The 21,052-nt window shown below is 35.8% G+C and overlaps 4 protein-coding genes across 5 annotated transcripts; 2 read left to right on the forward strand and 2 right to left on the reverse strand.

The window, feature by feature from the left end:
* Window positions 1-554: 554 nt before the first annotated feature.
* LOC116295153 (heterochromatin-stabilizing protein CFDP1) lies at window positions 555-3,789 on the forward strand. The gene is made up of 9 exons (XM_031702908.2): window positions 555-679; window positions 821-917; window positions 1,011-1,245; window positions 1,509-1,550; window positions 1,639-1,742; window positions 2,365-2,496; window positions 2,858-2,927; window positions 3,192-3,271; window positions 3,348-3,789. The coding sequence occupies exons 1-9, from the start codon at window positions 631-633 to the stop codon at window positions 3,439-3,441; spliced, it is 903 nt and encodes a 300-aa protein (XP_031558768.1). The 5' UTR covers window positions 555-630; the 3' UTR covers window positions 3,442-3,789.
* Window positions 3,790-3,911: 122 nt separating this feature from the next.
* LOC116295155 (COMM domain-containing protein 4-like) lies at window positions 3,912-5,886 on the reverse strand. Its single transcript, XM_031702909.2, has one exon. It carries the CDS (start codon window positions 5,828-5,830, stop codon window positions 5,231-5,233), a length of 600 nt encoding a protein of 199 aa, XP_031558769.1. The 5' UTR covers window positions 5,831-5,886; the 3' UTR covers window positions 3,912-5,230.
* Window positions 5,887-6,547: 661 nt separating this feature from the next.
* On the forward strand, window positions 6,548-8,981 carry LOC148909445 (small integral membrane protein 13-like). The gene is made up of 2 exons (XM_089033959.1): window positions 6,548-6,732; window positions 7,472-8,981. The coding sequence occupies exons 1-2, from the start codon at window positions 6,657-6,659 to the stop codon at window positions 7,636-7,638; spliced, it is 243 nt and encodes an 80-aa protein (XP_088890085.1). The 5' UTR covers window positions 6,548-6,656; the 3' UTR covers window positions 7,639-8,981.
* A 1,685-nt stretch (window positions 8,982-10,666) lies between these two features.
* Window positions 10,667-20,723, reverse strand: LOC116295152 (uncharacterized). 2 transcript variants are annotated; one of them, XM_031702907.2, is made up of 3 exons: window positions 20,545-20,723; window positions 14,592-15,914; window positions 10,667-14,014 (listed from the first exon to the last, which is right to left on the reverse strand). In XM_031702907.2, exons 1-3 carry the CDS (start codon window positions 20,548-20,550, stop codon window positions 12,029-12,031), a joined length of 3,315 nt encoding a protein of 1,104 aa, XP_031558767.2. In that variant the 5' UTR covers window positions 20,551-20,723; the 3' UTR covers window positions 10,667-12,028. The 2 variants fall into 2 exon arrangements, with proteins under 2 accessions (XP_031558767.2, XP_031558766.2); XM_031702906.2 differs by lacking the exon at window positions 20,545-20,723 and adding an exon at window positions 20,214-20,460.
* Window positions 20,724-21,052: the final 329 nt, after the last annotated feature.

Genomic DNA, 21,052 nt, shown 5'->3' on the forward strand with positions numbered 1-21,052 from the left:
ATCCCAGCGAGGTCGGAAATTAATTTTTCCGAATTTAATTCCAAGGGCTTTCGCCCGGAATAACCTCGTTCCCAAGCACTACAACTTACCTATATTATCCTCTACTATTTCATTAGTGCCACGCGGTCCACATACTCTCATGAGTACTAATATAGATATTACACCATCAACAGAAAAAAAATAGAAATTGTCATTTTTAATTTAAAAAAATAGAAAATTCACATGGAAAAGAACTTGCAATATACTTTACACTAATACAAGTAATAATTTGAGAGTAATTTTTGCGATATTTTTACAAACTCAGACACGATGCGCCCGCGCAAATCTCTCAGCGGTTTTTCGTCAAAAAAACTCAACGACAAAAATACTTCTTGAAGTTTTTTTTTCAAATATTGGAAATTTATATTAAATAGAATTTGCGCAATATTTAAAATCATACGAAGTCATAATTTTTGCGATTTTTAGAATATCTTTGCAATTTTTTTTGATAACCCTGCGCGCAAAGCATGATAGTTGTTTTTTGGGTCAGCGGTTTATATGTTTAAAATATTTTTTGGTACGAGAGGAACAAAAGTTTTTACTCTCTTTTTGATTAAAAAAACTTTTGATTTCCTTTTCTACCAAATTAGCATGTCCGATTCCGAGTACAGCAGTGAAGACGACGAAGATTATGTACCAGGTAACTAATAACACCATGCTTTCGCTATTGAAGCAAGCGGATGAATGCATAATGGAAAGCTTTCCTCTTGTTGTCAAATTTTTACAAAATTACATGACTTCGTACAAGCTTTTGTTCATTTTTCGTCATTCTTTCTGATAGATGCAGAAAGTGGTAGTGAAGACGAAGATTTCGAAGGGCAAGGAGAAGCAACTGCACCCAAAGGCAAGGCATCAAAGGAAGAACAAGTTCAAAAGAGGTATGATTTCTCTCAAAGGGAAAAGTTATTCCCTAATTTTTTGAATCTGTACATTTATATAATATATTTTTTCATAACGTTTTTGAATTACAGAAAGAGAAAGGGTGGAATAAAGTTGGAAGATGATGAAGTAGATGATGAGGAAGATGAGAATGAGGAAGATCGAAGTGAAGATGAACTTCAAGTTGAAAATGAGGAAAAATTAAAACAAAAACAAGAAGAAGAAGAAGAAGCCAAAAAGGCTCGGATGGAAGATCTGTGGGCTTCATTCAAAGAGGAAACGACTAATGTCAGAGCAAAACCTTCAAACACACCGACCAGTACCAAGGTACTTCCATTATACATAAAGAGAAATAGAAAACACGTGTGCTTGGTACATGTATGTGCATTTATAATAAGCACACATGGATTGGCAATACACTAATATAGTATTAGAAGAAGCATGATCCTAAGCAGAGTGCTTATCTTCTCAAAACTTCTCAATCTTCTCAAATTTTACAATGACACACAGCACAGCCAGTAAGTTTGAAATTTCTTTTATAATATGAGAACGTGAATAGATAAGAAGGTTCTGTCTTGTTTTCTTTTCAGGCTGCTTCATCGAAATCTGTCAACACAAACCCTGTTATCACTGTAAGTGATAAACATGATACTCTGAAACTACAAATGATATGTGTTTATGGGATTTCGAAAAAACTTTAACTGGCATATACATTTCTAGGATTCAAAAAGAGAGACAAATTCCTCCATTACTCCGGGGAAGAGTCCATCAACTGCTAAGGTTACCATCACAAAAACTTATGATTTTGCTGGAGAAGCCATAACGTAAGTTGAGGATTGTTAATTTCATTTCATTAAGTAACAACGCCGTTTAGAACGATAGCATCCAATGGCAAGGCATGTGCAGTGAAGATTTCTATAATTGGCTTAAATAATTATATCCAAGCTCTCTGATTGACGGAAAAAAGTAGTCATTGTATTTTTTACAGAAAAATGCCGAAATAGTACCGAATTGTCATTCCATTTACCTATTGTTCTCGCTATCATTCTAAATGGCATCGTTAATTAATAAGAACGCTGAAAGTTTTTGCCAAGATGATGAAAGATTAAGGTATAAGAATACCTTTTTGACCTTTGAGATCACTTATGCAGAAGAAGAATTCTGTGCTGCCTTTCTGTTTATTTAGCTTTTAGAAAATATTCACTTGTATGGTAAAATAAAATATATAGATATATGTATAAACAATTGTAAAAAAAAAGCAATAAAAACTAAGTATATATGCAATATCTTACTGTGAGTAACCCGTGCCTTTACTTTTATACCATCAACAAAAAAGTTATTTCAGGGTATTGATGAATTTGAAGGTCATTTTTTCTCATGAGAGCTAATATTGATATCATATATGGTAAAATAGTTCTTATACTAGAACTTTCATCTTCTGTCCAGGGTTACAAAGACAGTTGAAGCTAATTCAGCAGAAGCAAGGGAATCAGCAAAAGAAAAGCAACAACAACAGCAACCACAAAAACAACAACAACAACAATCAACAAGCTCACCTCTCAGTGTTAACTTCCGTGGGTAAGTTTTGCTTGATACAGAAGATGTGCCTAAAAGAACACAGATACTCTCAAGTTTGTAAAGTTTCTTTACTTCTACAATGATGCTCTCAAATTTATAAAGATTCTTTACTTCCACGATGGATCAGTCTTTACTTTAGGCTTGATCTTCCCACATTGCAAACCACTCATATTTCACTTGAGAATAAGATTCTTCATTTGAATTGTATCCATATTCATGTGTCTTCCCAGTACGATTGTTAAATAAAGAAACGATACTCAATGGAATGACATATAGTTTAAAATGGGGGGAAATTACTCCCAAGCTAAGATGTGAAACTTGAAGATTAATTTAGATCCCCTTACCTGGATTTCATAACTAGAACCAAGAGACCTGGTGGACTTGGAAGTTTGCTGGGACAGCTGGGAAAGAAGCCAAAAATAAGCACCTTGGTAAGTATAAATCTTATTTTCTGATAAATAAATAATTTGAAATCTGTTTACCAGAGCGGATCCAATAATGAGAAATGGAGGTCTGCAAAATTTGTCGTCAGGCAAATTTCAAATCAAAAGGGCCCCACAGCCCCCTAAATCTGTCCCTGATTGATGTAAAGTTTGATGTAAACCTATAGGGTTGTGGGACATACTAGTCTTCATTAGAACCCAAGAAAGTCAAATTTCAAAGCCCATTTTACTAAAAAACTATACTTTGTTTAGGAAAAGTCAAAACTTGACTGGGAGACATTCAAGTCTGAAACTGGAATTTCTGATGAATTGAGGAATTTCAACAAGAATGGGTAAGCTTCAAATTAATGAGCAAATTTTGAGGGGAAAGTGTAGACAAATGATTGATCCTTTCTTTCTGGATCTTAGGTATCTTGAGAAGCAAGACTTCCTTCAAAGAACAGATCATAGATTATTTGAGAGAGAAAAAGAGGCCAGAAATGCTCTGAGGAAAGAACGATAGAAATGGCAGACTGGATAGAAAGCTTTGTGTGAACCTAGGGCTTGAAATGACAGCCGGCCAGTCACTAGTCATGATGACTGGCAAAATTACTTTTAGCTTAGTTCATACCCAGTTTCTGGCTCAATGTTACTGGTCAAAAATGAATGGCAAGGCAAAGACTTGACCAGACAAGTTCATATTCTGGCCAGACATTTTCCATTGACTGGCTGCTATTTCAAGCCCTGGAACCAGTGAACTATCGTATGGAAAGTGGTGAATTTATTTCATGCTCTTATTGTGTTAATAGATTTTGAAATTCATTGTCAAAATTGGTTTGAAAGTTACAAGAAAATATATCATTTTCAGTGATTTCGTTTGGTGAAAAACTTGCGATAGACATGACAAGGATGACAGGGAAAAATTGAATCCACCAAAAAAATGGAAAAATATTTAAGAAGACAGTTAATAGGAATAAGATCAACTCACAAAAGAAGACTGGAAACCTAATTTATTTTTCCAGGCCAAATGGGAAACAACATGCATTTTGCCTATTTTGCTTAAGCAAACTTTGAACCCTGGTTAACTAGCCCTACACTAGTACTATTAGCTATGAGAAATAATTTGATTCATCTTAAGAGAAGATCCAGTGAGCGTGTGGAGGATTGGTAACATATTGGAGCTAGCAGTGCTTGGTGATTTAGGTACTTAGGTCTTAATATGTCATATGATACGTGACGTCTCTAAGGAAGCTGAATTCTACACAGGTTGGTGCCATTCTTACCCCAAGCTATCCCATAGTGCACTTTCCTTCTGACTACCTTTAGGCCAGGTGTAACTCAAATGCTACAATCAGCACCTTAGAAACAATCAATATAATATGTTGTTCCAAACTTAACGTACAAGTACAAACAAACTTTGAACAAAATGATCTTAGTGCATGATATTTCTGGGTGATATTCTATTTGTTTATTCATTTTCTTTGTGTTATAATAAAAAATATCAGTCATCTACATACACCATTAAACTTGAGACACTTTATATGGCTTGAGTAAAGAAATACTTCTTTGTCCATCATATTACTATAAAAACTACTTGAATCATTGAGCTTGACAGACAGTGTTTGCCAGTCATTGCAAACAGTCTTATAATGAGATTGGTACACCATGAGATTTATTCAGCTGATTGAATGCATAACTGAAGATTTTTTCATTAAGCATGTTTACCAATTTTAAACCTTTTGCATACTAAAATTGATCCAATCAATGCAAAGCTAATCATGGAAAAGAAAGAAATAGAGTCGCTTTCATATGACTGCAAAATCACCTGGCGTACTATCACAACGCATAATTTTTACATCCTCTGGATCAAACAGTGCACCTAATATCTTTGCTCATTCACTAAAAATGGGCCTTACTCAAATGGCAGCCATGTTGACTGGAACAATAAATTCCTCCATGTATAGGCTTGCATTTTAGAAAATAAATTTATGTGCGATAAACAAAGGTTTTTATTCTCAAGAATAAACAGGGCTGCAGCATGAGTAAGGCCTTTGCTTAGAAAAGATACACTTATTATCATGAAACAGCATGTTCATACTATCAGTCTTTTGAAACCTGTTCAACTGCTCAAGAAAATGATTTGGTCTGAAATGGGAAAACATACAAAAGTGAAAAAGTAGTCCCTCTTCCACTAAAACATCTCTATTCCTCTCTTGAATTTTAATTCTCTGTCATTTCCATTTTAGAGAAAAATTGGCTATAGTACTTTGTATAATATTTGCAATATTATTAGCACTATTACAATGCAGCCATTATGACATTCCTTCCATCAAAGTATAAGCTTGTTTCAATTCAGCAAGTAACACCCTAAACTTCTCAGAAGTCACTGTAAATGCAACAGGTTCTCCTTCCTGATTATTCGCACTCGTCTTGTTGAATTTAACCTGAACTTCGGCCTCACGAATTTTCTCTAGTTCGCTCGAACCAAGCACATAGTCAACTCTCCATTCCAGGTTAGAAATTCCATCCAATTTCAGTGTTTTATCCAGAAAAGCTTCTTGCAACTTTGAAAGACTTTCGCCATAAAGCTTACACAGCGAGCCACTGTGCTCTTTTGGTAATCCTAGCTGTTGTAGTTCATTCAATAACGAATCTCCATCTACAGTATACCTAGCTGCACTCGAAAGGATGAAAGAAAGAGCAGCTATAGTAGCTTTGACGTCCCCCAGTTCGTACTTGGCATCTGAGGTGAGCTTCTCTACTTTGGCATAATCAATGTTTTCCCCAAGCAAATTCTTGATAACTTGAGCACATAGAAGTCTCATTTTTACAGAGGATATTCTTGAAAGAGTGCTTATCTCGGCTAGCACCCAATCAGGGCAATCGAGGTCTCCACAAAACCGAAATCTCATGTTAAATCCAGTCACTCGTACCTCCTTGTACTGAGTTAGTTCCTACCTCTAACGCTCACGTGACAAACCACACTCGCCTTCTTCAACACAGGAACCCCATACTAAAAGAATTCCCGCACTACTCCTTTCCAAGTTGAATTTGAAAATTAAGTATTTTGCGCTAATCTTTATCTACTTTAAAGGTCTATTCAGTGCAGTAACTTAGAAGAATGAACACTGTCTTCAAAATCTAACGAATTTTAGAATTATACTTTTGAGCTTTCTGTGTTTAATGACTTGGACTTAGACACAGGAATCCCAATACATAAGTTTCTCTCTTCGCATTAGGAAACTTCTCAAACATTTTTTTTTTTCAATTTTGAACTATCAAAATTCTCCAAACTTTTTATTTATTTATTTTATTAAGAGAAAATAAACTCATATTTATTTGAATTCTGGCGTTTTGTACTTCGATTCTGTTTGAACTACTTTTTTAGAAATGAAACCTTCATTAAGCTATAGGCTATTTTCTTGATAAATACAAGTAAATTTTAAAATTTGTAAACTGTTATAAAAAATATTCGGAAATTCCACAAAAAAAATCTCCAACATACAATATTTGGGGTCCCTGTGTTATTACCCAGCATGCTATATAATCCTATGCGAATGTATGAATTAATTTATGCGTCTATCGAATTTAATCATATGCAAATTTATTATCTCCATATTTGGCAGCTGTTTCGGCGTCCCCTGTAACGGGTTTCTACTTTTGGACGCCGACCCAAATCGAACAGGTTTATCAAATCTTAATTTCTACGCTATTAAAGGGAAAAGAAACAGGGACACGATGATGGAACAAGCCCTTCCTACCGTCTTGTCTGTTCTTCTAGCGATCGGTGCAGTAATTCTCGTGGTATTAGTAGGTAAATCATTGCAATATTTTGTTACGATGAACTGATAGGGTTGATTAGGTAAACAAGCTTGGCTAAAGGGTGCACGTTGTTAGGATCCTAAAGCATTCATGTGGAATAATAACTCTTACTTAAAAATATCTCATGAAGTATCAGTTATTATTCTGTTACTTTTAAAGTATTTCAAAAAACTCTAGGTGTTTTTTAAAATTCGTTTTTGTTATGGAAAGAAAAGTTCTCTCGTCACACAAAGACTTGATTTTTTGTTTACACGAATCAGAAAATTTTGGCTCAAAAAAGGAGGATCTTTTAATCTATTTAAATCCCAAAATGACTTAGAAAGGGTTAGACCTGCGACTCTTTGGCTGTTGACTTTTAACATCAAGGATACGAGTTTATGGAGTTATTAGAAAAGTTGCTGAAGCTAGTACAATTGGAAACTATAGAACGGAAGTATTGTACGTGGTCTAAGCACCTGTAAATTTTACTACGCTGTCCATGTGAGGTAACAATCGCGGTGTAAATATCTTGGCCAACTGGTTAACGTGGTAGAACAAAACACACACCATACGTTTTGTTTTTTCCCTAAGTACAAGACTAACCTACCTACTCACCTACTCACCCTAAGGAGCTCCTCCCCCCCCCCCCCCCTCTCCAACCATGTTTTGTTCTTTTGTCTCCCTTAATAATTTATTTATATATATTTTATTGGATAATTTTTTTCTGACATAGTGTTATCATTAATTTTTAGGTTGGTTTGTTGTATGGAAGATGTTTCTTATTCGATTCGCATTTATCAGAGAGCTTGTTTATGGTAGCAATGGAAATGACAATAAGAAAAGCAAAAGAAAAAGCCTTCCACCGGAAACACCTCTTCGTCGATCATCAAGGATTCGTCAAAGACAAGAAGCAAACTGATGTGGAAAATATTATCTCTGTATATAGCCTTTTCTATTATTGCCATTGATACGAGACAGCTGGTTTGTCAGCGTCATGTCATAAGCACAGTTGCGAAAGATGCTCAAGCTTATGTAAAACAGTTGTCCTTGAAACAAACATTGGTGGACTGGCTCACTTGCTTATATTCCTTGCAACCCTCTGCACTGAAATTTTTCAGCCTTCAGATCCGTTGAACTCTATAGTTCATCTACTGTACTGACACTGCAAGGCTACTTTTACTGGCACAGTTTCTATACAGATTCTCCAAATTATATCTAGCTTACTACACGAACAGCTGCTCATAAAAACACTTACTCTATCTTGCTCCATATGGCACTGAACCCTGTAGCTTACACCATCTGCAGGACTCTACTAAGTTCTTCATGAAGACATTTAGTATATTGAATGAAGAATGCAAAGACACAGATAGGAATTCCCTAACGTTATTGCCAAAAAGTATAGCGTACAAAAGACATTCTGTATAAGAATATATTTTAACAGCTAGCTTGCAGCATGTTGCTCTGCTCTGTTTATCAATACAAATATTATATATTTGTCAGATTCTGATAGACCCAATTTGTCTTGGGACAATGTTTTCCCATTTCAGATCGCATGTCTTCCATAGAGTATCATTTCTTTGTTTCACACTTTGCACATACATGTATGCATGGCAAGACCACTGAATATCGATTAGGACATCGATTAGTATGTGATGCAAAAATATGCACCTAACATCTTTTTCCAACTAAGTTATACCCTTTTCTTCTATACATACGCAGCATTTTTACTTAGTATAGATAGTATTAATTTTATTTGTTGTATAGCGCACATCAAGCTAACAAGAGCTTGAAACAATTTCGTTTTAAAATGCAATACATCATAGCAATAGTTTTATTTTTTGAATTTAAATGCTTGCCAGTGTACAACAGTTTTACATTAAGTAATTTTTCAAATCAGATTTTCTACTCAAGAAACTGGACATTCTATGATATCATTTTTTAGGAATTTAGGAGTTTTAATTTCAATCACTTTTCATAGCTTAAAATAATATCTGCTCTGACAATACTAGTGGCAATACATGACTGTTATTGCTTTTTAAAATTTATATTTATGTATATATAGGTGATGTATAAAAATTGTAATGTATACATGTATATTTGTGATGAAACATTAAGTGGACTTGCAAAATGAGAAAAAAGAGAAAACAACCAAAGATCCTGGTTTCATGGACATACCCAAGCTCTTGTAGTTTGTATGACATTGCATCAGTTACATCCACATTGTGTGAAACAAAAATAAATTAATGTATGTATTTGTACAAATTGAGTTGGAATTAAACTATTTAAAACTTATTTAAAACTTATTTTTTACAACCACCACTCCCTGTGTGGGTCTCTTCCTTGAGGTTCCCTCCACACATACTACCACTACATTCTATATTTACAACATACAACACTCAACTCACATGTTGCTTTTTAAGGAGGGAGGAAACCGGAGATCCCAGAGAAAACCCTCATGGCAGGGGAGAGAACAACACAACAAACAAACTCAACTCACATATGATCCAGTCTGAGCCAGGGCTCGAATCCGGACCACAGTGGTGAGAGGCGAGCGGTAAACCACTACGTCACCCATTATGCTAGAGATATCAGGGACTGTGGAGAGGGATTGGCTGGGGGTGAGGGCTAGGGGCATTTAAGTGTGTTTAGCTTCCCAATATCTTGTTTGAGCCCTCCCCACTCACAGTACTTTAATACAGTTCACAACAAATTAAAAATGAATACTTTCCTATTTTATTTCAGTCAATATACACTAACATCAAAATGTACAATAACCTTTTCTAAAAGTATTGTTTAAAAATTCTTAATTAGTGCTGTGCTAACAAAATCTAGCAGAAAATATCTACGCACATCCTTTAAATCCATTGACAAAACATCAACACAAATGCTGAATAATTTCAGCAATGTACCAAACCCACTTGGGTGTAACGTTTGCCCATTCCAGACCATGTGTATTCCTTTTTTGAGTTGTATCTATATTCATGTGTCTTATCATGTGCAACCTTTCAACAAAGAAATGATACACTAGGGAATGACACGTGGTCTGAAATGGGAAAACAGTGGATTAGGTCTATTCATGTATCTTTGGATTCCATTTGTAACCCCTAATTTCCAAAGGGAAAAATCTAGGATAGGGATACACAGACACCCTAGTACACCAATCCACCCATTCCCCTAGTCACCGTCATTGCACTTGCAGTTTCACCCTACCCTACCCCTCCAAATTTCCAAATTGTAGGATGAAGTATACTAAGGGTAAGGTCTGTGCACAGACACCCTAGGGTACCTAACCACCCATTACCTCCTAGGCACTGTTAGAAATAATTATTATTCTAAGTTTTTTATAGCATGAATTAGTTAGCAATGCCCTAAAATGCAACAGCAGTGCAAAAGGTTTATGGGCCACAAAATTCTTTCTAACAGAGTATGCTGGGGGAACCTAATACTGTAGACACAGGCCCATCACCAGTGCCCAATCTTACCAATGGTGGATAGCACTATCCAATGGATAAATCCTTATTCCGTGGATAAGTTGATGCTCTTATCCAATACATTTATCCACTGGATAATATGTATCCATCGGATAGTGCTATCCCACCTTTTAGCCTGCAGGGAGCACAAATATCATTCAAAGCAGACAGGTAAGTTTGGAAAAAGAGAGAAAAAATATGACACTCAGATCTCCATAATTAATTTCCAGAATATATACATATGCCCACAATTGAGGGAATTTGTTAAAAGAACCCCCTACCTCCAGGAACTTCCAATTTTTTCCATACAAACTCTGTAATTTTGTCCTTTCTCTCACCCCCCTCCCCTCCAGAATTTTCCAAGTGGGTGGGGTATGATATTTTCTGGAAACTATGCAATCACTATATTTAACTAAAGCCTGGCTTTACTAGGCAATGCAAACATAATCATAGTAAAATAAACACAAGTACGAGGTCTTTCATCATTAGTTAACCCTTTATATTTGGGTTACAAAACAGCCTTTCAACCTTAAAGTACAATCTGTGTTAGCTTTCTAATTATGGTTATATGTACTTCACTAGTTAACACAAGGCTCGCATGATTAAATTAACACCTACATTTATGTTAAGAAGTACCTATAAATCAGAACCACTTGTTCCTACAAAACGTCATAATATTTTAGAGTATCCATAAAACAACAAAATATAAGAATTGTTGTCTACAAGAATAAATAAATAATGCATTATTAAAAAAGTATCTTTTAGTACATTGCTAAAACATGTGATCTCTTGGTTACCTAAGTCAAAATTATTGATAGCTGCTCAAGCTTATAGCAGGGGATGAGTACTGACGTGCAAGGGCTATGGAGACTATAAACTTGCCAGCAACATCTAAAAATCTAGAGTAAATTTGCATCAAGTGCCTACACAAAACAGCAACAACAAATTATCCATACCCCCCCCCCCCCTCCCCCACGGAAATTCCAATTTTCTTCCATACAAACTCTGTAATTTTTGTTCTTTCTCTGACCCCCCCACTCTTTGGAAATTCCAAATTCCTCTGTGGGGTGGGTATGGATAATTTCTGGAATTACACATTCCCCAAACTTGGTTTGCACTTTTTTTCTCCATAATTTCTTTCGTGCTGACATTATTTACATATGATGCACAATGCATTTTGGGCTTGTTATGCAACATGCACCAACCTTTTTAAAATAGCTTTATACTTTTACCAAATTCAAAATACAACTATGAAATAGGATGCTACACACACTTTGCTTCAACAAACTACTGCACATTTTAACGAACCCACTCTAACACAAACAACTTAACACATGGACTAAATAGTTACCAAAGCCAAAACTTATTGCTATTTCTTAAGTCCCTTGACATAACACACATATAGCTTGAAGTCATTCTAGCACTGAGCTTTTTATAATAGATTTTCATGACAAGTGATTGACAGGCAATGTAGGTAAAACTACTGGTGATTAGTGAGTGGCTGGGAAGACTTGACAACAACTCCCTATTCGATGACGTCAATCTTTCTACAACAAACCTAGTACACTGTTCTCATGAAGGCTGACAAGCGCACAAAAATGAGATCCTCTTGGAAGCTTGTGCAAGGCTGCTCATCCAAAATAATGGTGGAAAGCGCAATTTCAGATCAAAACAAAATGTCAATTTCTATATTATTTTTCAATAAATGGATTTTATGTACTTTTATATTTTTCATCGTGAACTAATGACTGGGAGACCTCAATTTCATGCACTTGTCAGCCATTATTAATAGTGTATAGCGCTCATCTGCCAGAATGACTTACATTTGACTTACACTTCCTATTTGCTTTCTACCTCATACTTTACAATTTTATGAAGCTCAATCGCAGCCTCTGATATGGCAGCAGCTGCCGTTGCCATCTCTCTCATCGGACTAATAGCTGAATACTGCAACGCTGCTACTTTGGTGGAATGTACAAGAGATTTAACACACTCTGCTAGCTTTGTAGTCACTCTTGTAATGTCACTGCTAAGTTTGTCGTGAGAAATTTTACTCTGAAGAGTTTCCCCAATGTATATAAATTTGTGCGCACTCAATACCACAAACTTACTGTTTGAAACAAATATTTTTGGTGGTTTGTTGTCCTCAATCGAGGAAAAGAGTGTTTTCATTGCTTCGTTAAGAACAAAGAGTTGTGCATCTATTTCGTATTTATAAAATTCAAGAAGTTCTTGGTCGCTGAAAGAAAGAATGAATTGGCTCATTCCGTTTTCCCCAAAGGCAACCTTAGCTGGAGGTGGTTTAGTTCGAGAGAATGATTGAGATCTTTGTGTTTGTGTGTCAGGTTTTAAATGCTGACTATACTCCTCTACTCTTGGCGATAATGGACACACAGATGTCTGTCCACTCGCAGTGTTCGGCAGGGCCGAATCGGATCTAGATGCGGCAAGAGGTGGCTTAGAACCAACAGGACTGCCAGGAACTGTTGTCTCTATACTGTCAGACACTCGATTACCTTTTTGTGTGTCATTATTATTGTTATGATTTTCAGACTCTGTATTTCGTTCCAGCTCCGTAGGATCTGAGTTACATTTTCTCTTCCCTTTAGGAGACTCTGCACCAATCTGAAATAATTTGTGCTCGCGGAATTTTACTGGATTTGGAACTTCTCCCTCTTTCGCTTCCTTGACTCTATTTTTGTAGCTTTTCCTCATAGTAGGTTTTCTGTCTAGCTTGGGTTTGGGAGGGGGGTTTGGAGGGACCTTCTCTTTTGGTTTAGATTCTCCTTCAGGAGCAAACCGTTCGAGACTCTGCTGCCGCACAAATCTTATTCTTTCGGTGCTGTCTTGTCTCATTGGAGGTTTAGGAGGCTGAGTATTGCTAGGTTTTCTTGGTGGAAGTTTTGGAGTGACTTCCTCTTCCATTTGATCTTTTTGTTTTGCATCATTTAAATTGCGCAATGGACTTCCTTGGTTGTCAATGCCACACAACCTTCGCACAGTTTCTGGACTCAACTTTGGCTTATCTGAAGGTTTAATGTTGGTGTCAACACATGCCTTTATCAGCCCTACCATCATAGTTGTTGAATTAACTTCTGAGCTTTCTGCTTCCATGGCAACTGGTTTAAACTTTTCTATCTTTGCGACAACTTCTTCAGCAGTTTTGTCATTGGTATTCCTTCCTGTATCCTCCAGGGAATCAGTTCTCGGAGCCTGAACTGGAGCTTTCTGTTTTGTTTCGGCAGGGGGTGGCAGAGGATCTTTTGGTAGTTTGTAAAGAATGGTTGCAGCCATTCTAATCACACTGGCAAGTTTTTTGGAGTTTTCAGGGACACTACGAATGTAAACCATGATCAAATCAAGATCATCTTCTTTGTTGTCCGTGCGCTCAAGTGGTGCTCTCCAGCCACCATCATCCAATCTTTGTAGAGTTAGCTTCAAGGAGTAGTAAGTCTCGAGCAATGGTTCAATTGCTCGGCTCAACTTTCCAGTCAATTCAGGATTTCCAGTCTTCTGCGCATTAACAAGAGTGCTTAATCCAAATTCTGTGAGCAATCGCAGCACTACTTTTGCCTTTCCTGTAACATCTCTTATATCAGCCACTTTGGATCTCAACAGGGTGACGTCACGCCAGGTAGTGGTAACAAAGCTTAGAAGTTTATTCACCGTTACATCAACAGCTTGTTCAAGTTTGGTCAACCTTTGAAGAGCAGCAGGAGGATCCAGCTTGATTCCTTTGACGGCAGACATGTTGATTCGCTGCAGGATGCTGATTTTAGTTTGTTTGGCAGGTGGAGTAGCACTTTCTCCTGGCACCTGTGTGGGCTATAAGAACATGTAGATGATCACTAAAATGGAATAACATATTTTACAACTGGCCACCACACTCTATATGGAGCTCCATGAGGTTAGGTTCCCTCCACACATTCTACCACTACATTTTTTTTACCAGAGAACCTGGAGAAAACCCTTGCGGCAAGGGAGAGAACAACACATTAAAGAAACTGAACTGAACCCAGACCACAGTGATGAGAGGCAAGCAGTCAATAAGCTGCTAATGCCACCCATGCAATTCGAATGACTTATTCCACCTATTCATTATCATAGTCAACTTCAAACTTGCATTACTTTCCAGGCACATATACTAAAGTAATCAAAATGCCAATGCAAAGGTGCCAATCAAAATGCATTTTTTTGACCTTGTATGTTGATGCAGAAATTGTGCATTTTGTACACAAAATTGAATCGAAAAATGCTTTCACTCAATTATGATTTTGGCACCTACAATACACACTTTGAACAGTCACATGGGGATCCAAGACTGAAAACACTTCCTGGGCAATCACAATCTTTAATTGATGGTGTGAAAACATGATGGAAGGCAAACTTTACAGTGACTTACTTGCACAGGGACATCATAAACATTGACAGGTTTTGTTCTGCCGAAGCCATAAATCTCCTGATAATCCACATAGTCATCATCTTCAGAGCTGACCTTCCCACCACTTCCAGTGCTACTACTTGATTCTCGCTTCCCTACACTACCACTTGACAATTGTCTTACCCCACTGCTGTCACTTCCACTAGAACTTCGTTTGCTATTTTCCTCTGTGAGTTGATTCCTCTGAGGCTGCAGCTTTGCGGCATCAGCCTTGGAGTTTTCATTAGGAGTTTCAGCATCTGCCATAGTTAATTTTGTTGGGGTGTCATAGATTTCGCCACCAACGTCTTGGATGTCATTCTGAATCCCTCTTGCAACAGCAGATGGGACATCATAGATATCATTAGTAGTTGATTCCGATGGTGGCACGTCATAGATATTTTCAGCAGTGTCCTCTAACTGTTTTGGAGAAGTTAAAGCTGTTGAAGACTTGTCACTTGACTGAGAGCTTGAAGAAGAACGGCTTTCCCTATTCACAAAAAGCTTTGCATCATCTGCAACACCATTTTTCAATCCAGAATTTTTCTCCTCTTCTATTATTTTTGCAGTGTTATTATTCGTCTTGCTATGAGCCAATTCATATACATTCATGACGGCAGGCACATCGTAAATATCTTCTGATATACACGGCTTAGGAGATCTTGGGGAGACAGGTTTTGGAGGTCTGGGTGGAGGCTGACTTCCTTTCTTGCTTTTCTCATCATTTATTTTCCGAGGGGGTTTAGAGAGTGTTTTGGGTGGGGCTTCTTTAGTTGGTGACTTTGGACCTCTTTTAGGCGAGGGGGGGCGTTTAGGTGGTGAAAGTTTTTCTGGTGCCTGGATCAAGTCAGGAAATCTTTTTTTCTCTGGTGTAGTGACAGGAACATCATAGATTTCCTGATATATATTATCTATATTGTCATCTATTTGTGAGTTTGCTCTGTCCTTTAAAAGCTCAGCAGGATATTCAAATCTATTGGAATCTGCTTTTGGAAAATCATAGTCTTGAGGACTGAATACAGAGCGTGGTACATCATAGTCTTCTCCATTCTCCTCGTATGGTCTTGGCACTGCGTAATCGGCATACTCTAATGTAGGTGAAGTTGCAACAGGCTTAGGTTCCTTTGCTATCTCAGACAGACGATTACCGGGTGCAATACCTTGACGACCATGCAATGAGCACAGCCACCAGCCATACAGACCATCAATGTCTTTTTCTAGGACAGTTATGACATCACCTTTACGGAATGTTAGTTCATCTGCGTTGTCGGCAATGTTGTCGTACAATGCTTTGGCAAGGACAGTCTGAAATATAAACAAATACAACAAATAAGTTTAAAATATAGTATAGTTTTTAATACAATCTAATACTGATCTGATTTGAGTGCTTTCTGAAGTATGTAAGGTAAATAGAAACAAAATTAATGGACCTACAGTATCATAAGGTAGGTAACCGAACATATAATAATCGTGGTAGAACTAATAAGCACAGTGAACCTAAACTAGGTCTTCTCGAGCATCACAACACCACTCACAGCACTACAACATCTATACCCATCATAACACTGACAGTATAGCTAACATCTTTGAATATAATATATTAATACAGAATCTACTGATTACAAAATAGAAAATATGGCAACCAATATTTGAATAACTATCATCCTGGACTGACTAGCCTTGTGTTCACATTGAAACATAACTTTATAATGATTAAGTGTTTTCACAGCAATACGAGACTAGCCATAATCAATCCAGAACAATAGTCATTCCAATTGATCGCTATATTTTGATTTGGTTTATAAACCATTTAACTGCATCTAATTGTTCTTAAATTCATCTTAATATGGAACTTCCTATTCAAATATTTAAGGCAAAACAAGCTGTACTGCTTGATTTATTTTCATATATCTATAAGGCTTACCCTGCGCAACAGAGAACTCTAAACTGAAGTATTCTTACACAGTCAATAATATTGTTTATACAAGACAGCATGAAATATTTTAACTCTATCTTTTGTTATCTACTACTGTTTACTTCCAAAATCATAAGTCAAAGAGAAGTGCTATCTCCTGCTGTTTTTATTCTTGCTTTAAATACCACAGAAGGTTAAAACCACACAGAAACAACAACAAAGATAGCAATAAAGAACACTTGTCTATTTGACAAAGAGAACATTCAAATTGATAAAATCAGAACTATTTTACTAACTTACAATTACGTATTACCTTTACCAACAATATCATTTAGCACCAAACTAGGGCTTGTGTGTTATTGTGGTTTAGATAATAATTCTAGGAATCAAGTAATATAATATAATCTTTAACAGGTGTAGATTTAGAACAGATAATTTACAGGAACTGTCGAATGATCAATATAAAAACGGCTATGGTAATCCGTTGATAACTAAAGAGTGCTTTCATGGATCAGAACGAAAAATATTATAAACCTTTTAATTTACACCCTATATGCAGTACGTGTTGAGAATTTGATGAAACATTATCATTTTAATTTTTTATCTAGATCATCAACTTGCTCCTTAACCCAGACCTTGTTGAAAATGCAATGCCAGTTTATTAACTTAAGAAGAATTGAACTAATATATAATATTTCTCTTAAGTAATGGAATTTTGAAACAACTTGAGGAGCAAGCTCTTAATTACCAATTTAATCAAAGTTTAAATATAATATATATTACATAAACATAGGAAAGGATCAAGTGTGGTGAAAGATTTCAATACCCTTCATCACAAATGCAAGGAACATCCTACTTAAACTGACAGCTAAAATCCAAATGTTCAACCAAAACTGTATTGATTATGAATAACTCCAGTGAATTCTTGGCATATTACTCTCACCCTAGAGTGCAGAAAACTAACCAACTAATACAGCTGTAGTTTAGATTATCAACCAGCGTATTGGAATGAGCAGTTTTATTTTATTTATTCTTCTTGTTGATTAACTTTGGACAGACTCCAAGACAATGACTTTGATCCCTGACCTATCTAGCTAGACTTATAATTAATCTCCTCGTCATTCCTGTAGCTTTTCTAAACAGATGAAAACTATCATTATTAAACACTACCAAATCTTGTTATACCATAAGCAACTACACTACATAATCACCCCTAAAAATATACTTTAGATAAATTAACACCCTACCTAATCTAACACCCTATTAGTAGATTCAATAAACACAAGATTAATTTACCTAGACATATTTAATTAAATTCTCACTATTTTAATAAAATAGAGGTTAGCATTGTTGTAAAATGGATTGGAAAGGAACTTTGACATGTTATAACACTTTACTAGTTAAGAGGAAATTTTTTTCAATAACAAGCAATAATGGCAAGAAGTGCCAAAAACTAGACATCTTATGAGTTTTGATCCCAATTTTCGTTTTGGGTTAACACTCAAAATCTTTTTTAAACAGTTAGAAAACGATATACTATGATAAAATGCCTGTTTGAAGCAGTGTTTTCAATTGTACAAAGATGTTTTGTTGCATTTTTGTTAGAATGTTACTTTGCCAGGCTTTTTTATAGAAAACAGATAAGGAAAATAAGCAAATGAATGCCTAAACCTCATTTTCGAATAAAATTTTTGCTTTGGGTTAACACTTTGATTCCACTTTCATTGGTCATCTTCACTTCCAAACAAGTTAAACTTTCTGAATAACAAGATTTTAGCCTTGTACAACAGCCTTTCTTCAAGAAAATAGTTTTTGGCGCTCACTGCTTGAATACAAAAAGAATTAATTCACTTAACAATTATTTATAAATGTCAAGGGACCTGCAAAAATAACTTTTTAATATGATTTTGGGGTCATTTATTTAAGCAGACTACATATATTTTGAGTAAACGATAAATCATTTAATAATATCCAATGAGAAAAGCATAATTTTTTGATGCCACATGGCTGAGATAGCTGTTAAAGAGTACTCTTGACCTCACACTTATTTGCCCAGGCAAAGAAAAATTCCTAACCTCTAAATGAACTCTTATTTTTCACTTATGGAACTAATCAATAAGATATTTATAAAACACTAGACAATTATTTGATAGAGAAGGAGTTCACAGTTAATTAAAATTAAGTCTTTGATGAGTGACTAAGGTTACTCTATGTTAAAATAGTATGGAGACTTTTTAGTTTTAAGGAAAAAACGTCATTCGCTCAGTCACAAGTTATTTCATTGAAAAGAAGCTGAGCCATATCAATGCATTGTTATGACTACACAAACTATAAATAGTAATTATGTTAAAATAGATAAGAAAAAAATGGATGGTAAAAGTCTTGAATTATTCTAAGAGTATCTGATATAATTAATTCTAAGTGTAATTATTATTATAAATAGTTATAACTAGATATCTTTCAATATCAGGTTCATGTATTTGAAGCAATTCTCATTAATCCAATTATCCATAGGATGATATACTGTTCATAAATCAGATTTATCAAGGTTGTATATTTAAGAACTAATTTATGGATATCTAACATATATTATAAGGTTGGTTATAATTTATATTTATTGAAAAGTTGTGTGTGTTTTAAGAGTCTGTACTCAAGGGTTTCATACTCATCAGCATGCGTAAGTAAAATACAAACAAATCCTTCTTTTAATTTGTCAAGGTTAAATTCAATGGAAATAAATAAAGAGAAGATCATAACAGTTAAGAAGGCATCAGAATTTCACAGGCATTAATACCGAAATGTATAAATGAACTAAAGATTTTGAAAGACAAGTATTCAAAACAATGGGTTTTACTATGAAGTTGTTTTGTCTGAATTTGACACCTTGGCCACGTTGGTGATCTTGAAAGGCTTTTCCTTTGGGAATAAAATTTGATGAAAACACTTCTATGATGCCAAGCAAAAAAATATTTTGAGGACATTTGTATGCAACTTAACTTTAATGTGCATGAAGGCCATAAAAAGAGCATATCAAAAACACAGTCCAAATAAATGCTTCAAAAACAATATAATAAAAAGAGATTAACTTACTGCACATGTGATAAATATTGTTTACAAGTTATTTAGCCGGCATGTGGTTGAGAAAGAAAATGTAATGCCTAAGTTATTGAATAGTCAAGCAAATAACTTGAGTTATAATAAGTCATTTGTACTTTAGTTAAGCGATTGTACAAGGCTAAGAACTCCATTAAGCATTATGGGTGGCATATTGTCATGCTTGATGGCTTAATATCACATATCACAAGAAAAATATTTCTCTGCTGGTGAACAAAACGAAGAAATTCTAAAACGATGGTGAAGGACCTTTGAAGTCGTTATCAGGAGGGATCTATATTACATTGCTTGTCCTCAACGTTTCGGAATTTCATCAGACCGTTTGAGTCTAGCTTTGAGACGGTATAAAAGCTCGAAGTATTGCGTGTTTACTCTCTTTTCAACACTTCCCAAACTTCAAACATACGTATGGTTTTAGTAAGTTTTCATAACCTCATTCACCTTCCAAACGACAACATCATTGATGGAGCTTTGCCCCGTTATAAACACGAGACAATACTGTATTATGCAACGATGCGAATGCTTATTTCTAGTTGTTTCAGAGGTTAGAATATCATAGAGACGAATAATCTTACCGGTACGGACACGCCAAAGTCTCCCTTCATCGAAAAAGCTTTGCGATTTTCAAATTCCTTTGTGTTGTGATTAATAATCAACCAATATGGAGAAGCCACATTCCACTACAAACGAGAACAACACACTATTCGATCCCGAAAAAGCGCCAAAAGTCGGCTCTAAACTTCAAATGTACACTTGGCAGTGTTTCAGCGTCCGTATAAGCGACAGTAATTGTCCCATTTAACATGCTTAGATCAACAAAAAGCAACAAAAGGCTGCCCATCAATTCAGCTGCTACGCTCAAACGACCTGACATAAAAGAGAGCAGTCAACTGAGTCGGCTCTTACCTGCATTATAATCACAAAACTGTTTTCCAAATCACCTCGACTCTAACCCCAGCTACTTATGTCATTCATCCATAAAGATAACTCCATATTGAAGAGTTCTGATCGTCCAAAATGTCCAAGAAGAAATTTTACAATCTAGAATTACTGTGTGTTGGTATGATGATATGTTTGATTATGAGTATATCTGACTGTTGAACAATAGACATGCGTGACGTAATACTAGGAACCGCACCTGGCTCTTCTCTCCCACCACTTCCGATGACTTTTATGTTCAGAATGCTGCCTGTTTAGGTTAGGGACACTTGGGTAATTATTCGTGTACTCCTGATAAAGCTTTAAATCCCACAGCGAAGTGTAAGTTAGTTTGAGATCAAGTTAAATCAAACTAAGTCTTTATTCAGTTAGTGAGGATTTTGGGCATACCTCAATTGAGCGGAAGTACCCTAAGCTTAGAGTACTTAGACCGTAGAACCTTTTGAGGGTATTTGATAGATAAAATTTTACAGTT

Source organism: Actinia tenebrosa, unplaced genomic scaffold (genome assembly GCF_029948245.1).
Source record: "Actinia tenebrosa isolate PJP-AT-01 unplaced genomic scaffold, QUT_ActTen_1.0 PGA_scaffold2__45_contigs__length_23673736, whole genome shotgun sequence".
NCBI classification, from domain to species: Eukaryota; Metazoa; Cnidaria; class Anthozoa; order Actiniaria; family Actiniidae; genus Actinia; species Actinia tenebrosa.

Excerpts from the sequence above, each read along its gene's own strand:
- LOC116295153 (XM_031702908.2), top strand. The coding sequence starts at position 631 with ATGTCCGATTCCGAGTACAGCAGTGAAGACGACGAAGATTATGTACCA. Across the intron at positions 1,246-1,508 it reads ACACACCGACCAGTACCAAG|GCTGCTTCATCGAAATCTGT; the intron begins GTACTTCCATTA and ends TTTTCTTTTCAG. Across the intron at positions 2,497-2,857 it reads CTCAGTGTTAACTTCCGTGG|AACCAAGAGACCTGGTGGAC; the intron begins GTAAGTTTTGCT and ends TTTCATAACTAG.
- LOC116295155 (XM_031702909.2), bottom strand. The coding sequence starts at position 5,830 with ATGAGATTTCGGTTTTGTGGAGACCTCGATTGCCCTGATTGGGTGCTA.
- LOC148909445 (XM_089033959.1), top strand. The coding sequence starts at position 6,657 with ATGATGGAACAAGCCCTTCCTACCGTCTTGTCTGTTCTTCTAGCGATC. Across the intron at positions 6,733-7,471 it reads AATTCTCGTGGTATTAGTAG|GTTGGTTTGTTGTATGGAAG; the intron begins GTAAATCATTGC and ends ATTAATTTTTAG.
- LOC116295152 (XM_031702906.2), bottom strand. The coding sequence starts at position 20,243 with ATGAAGGGAGACTTTGGCGTGTCCGTACCG. Across the intron at positions 15,915-20,213 it reads ACTTTGGCGTGTCCGTACCG|ACTGTCCTTGCCAAAGCATT; the intron begins GTAAGATTATTC and ends TTTATATTTCAG. Across the intron at positions 14,015-14,591 it reads TTTATGATGTCCCTGTGCAA|CCCACACAGGTGCCAGGAGA; the intron begins GTAAGTCACTGT and ends ATGTTCTTATAG.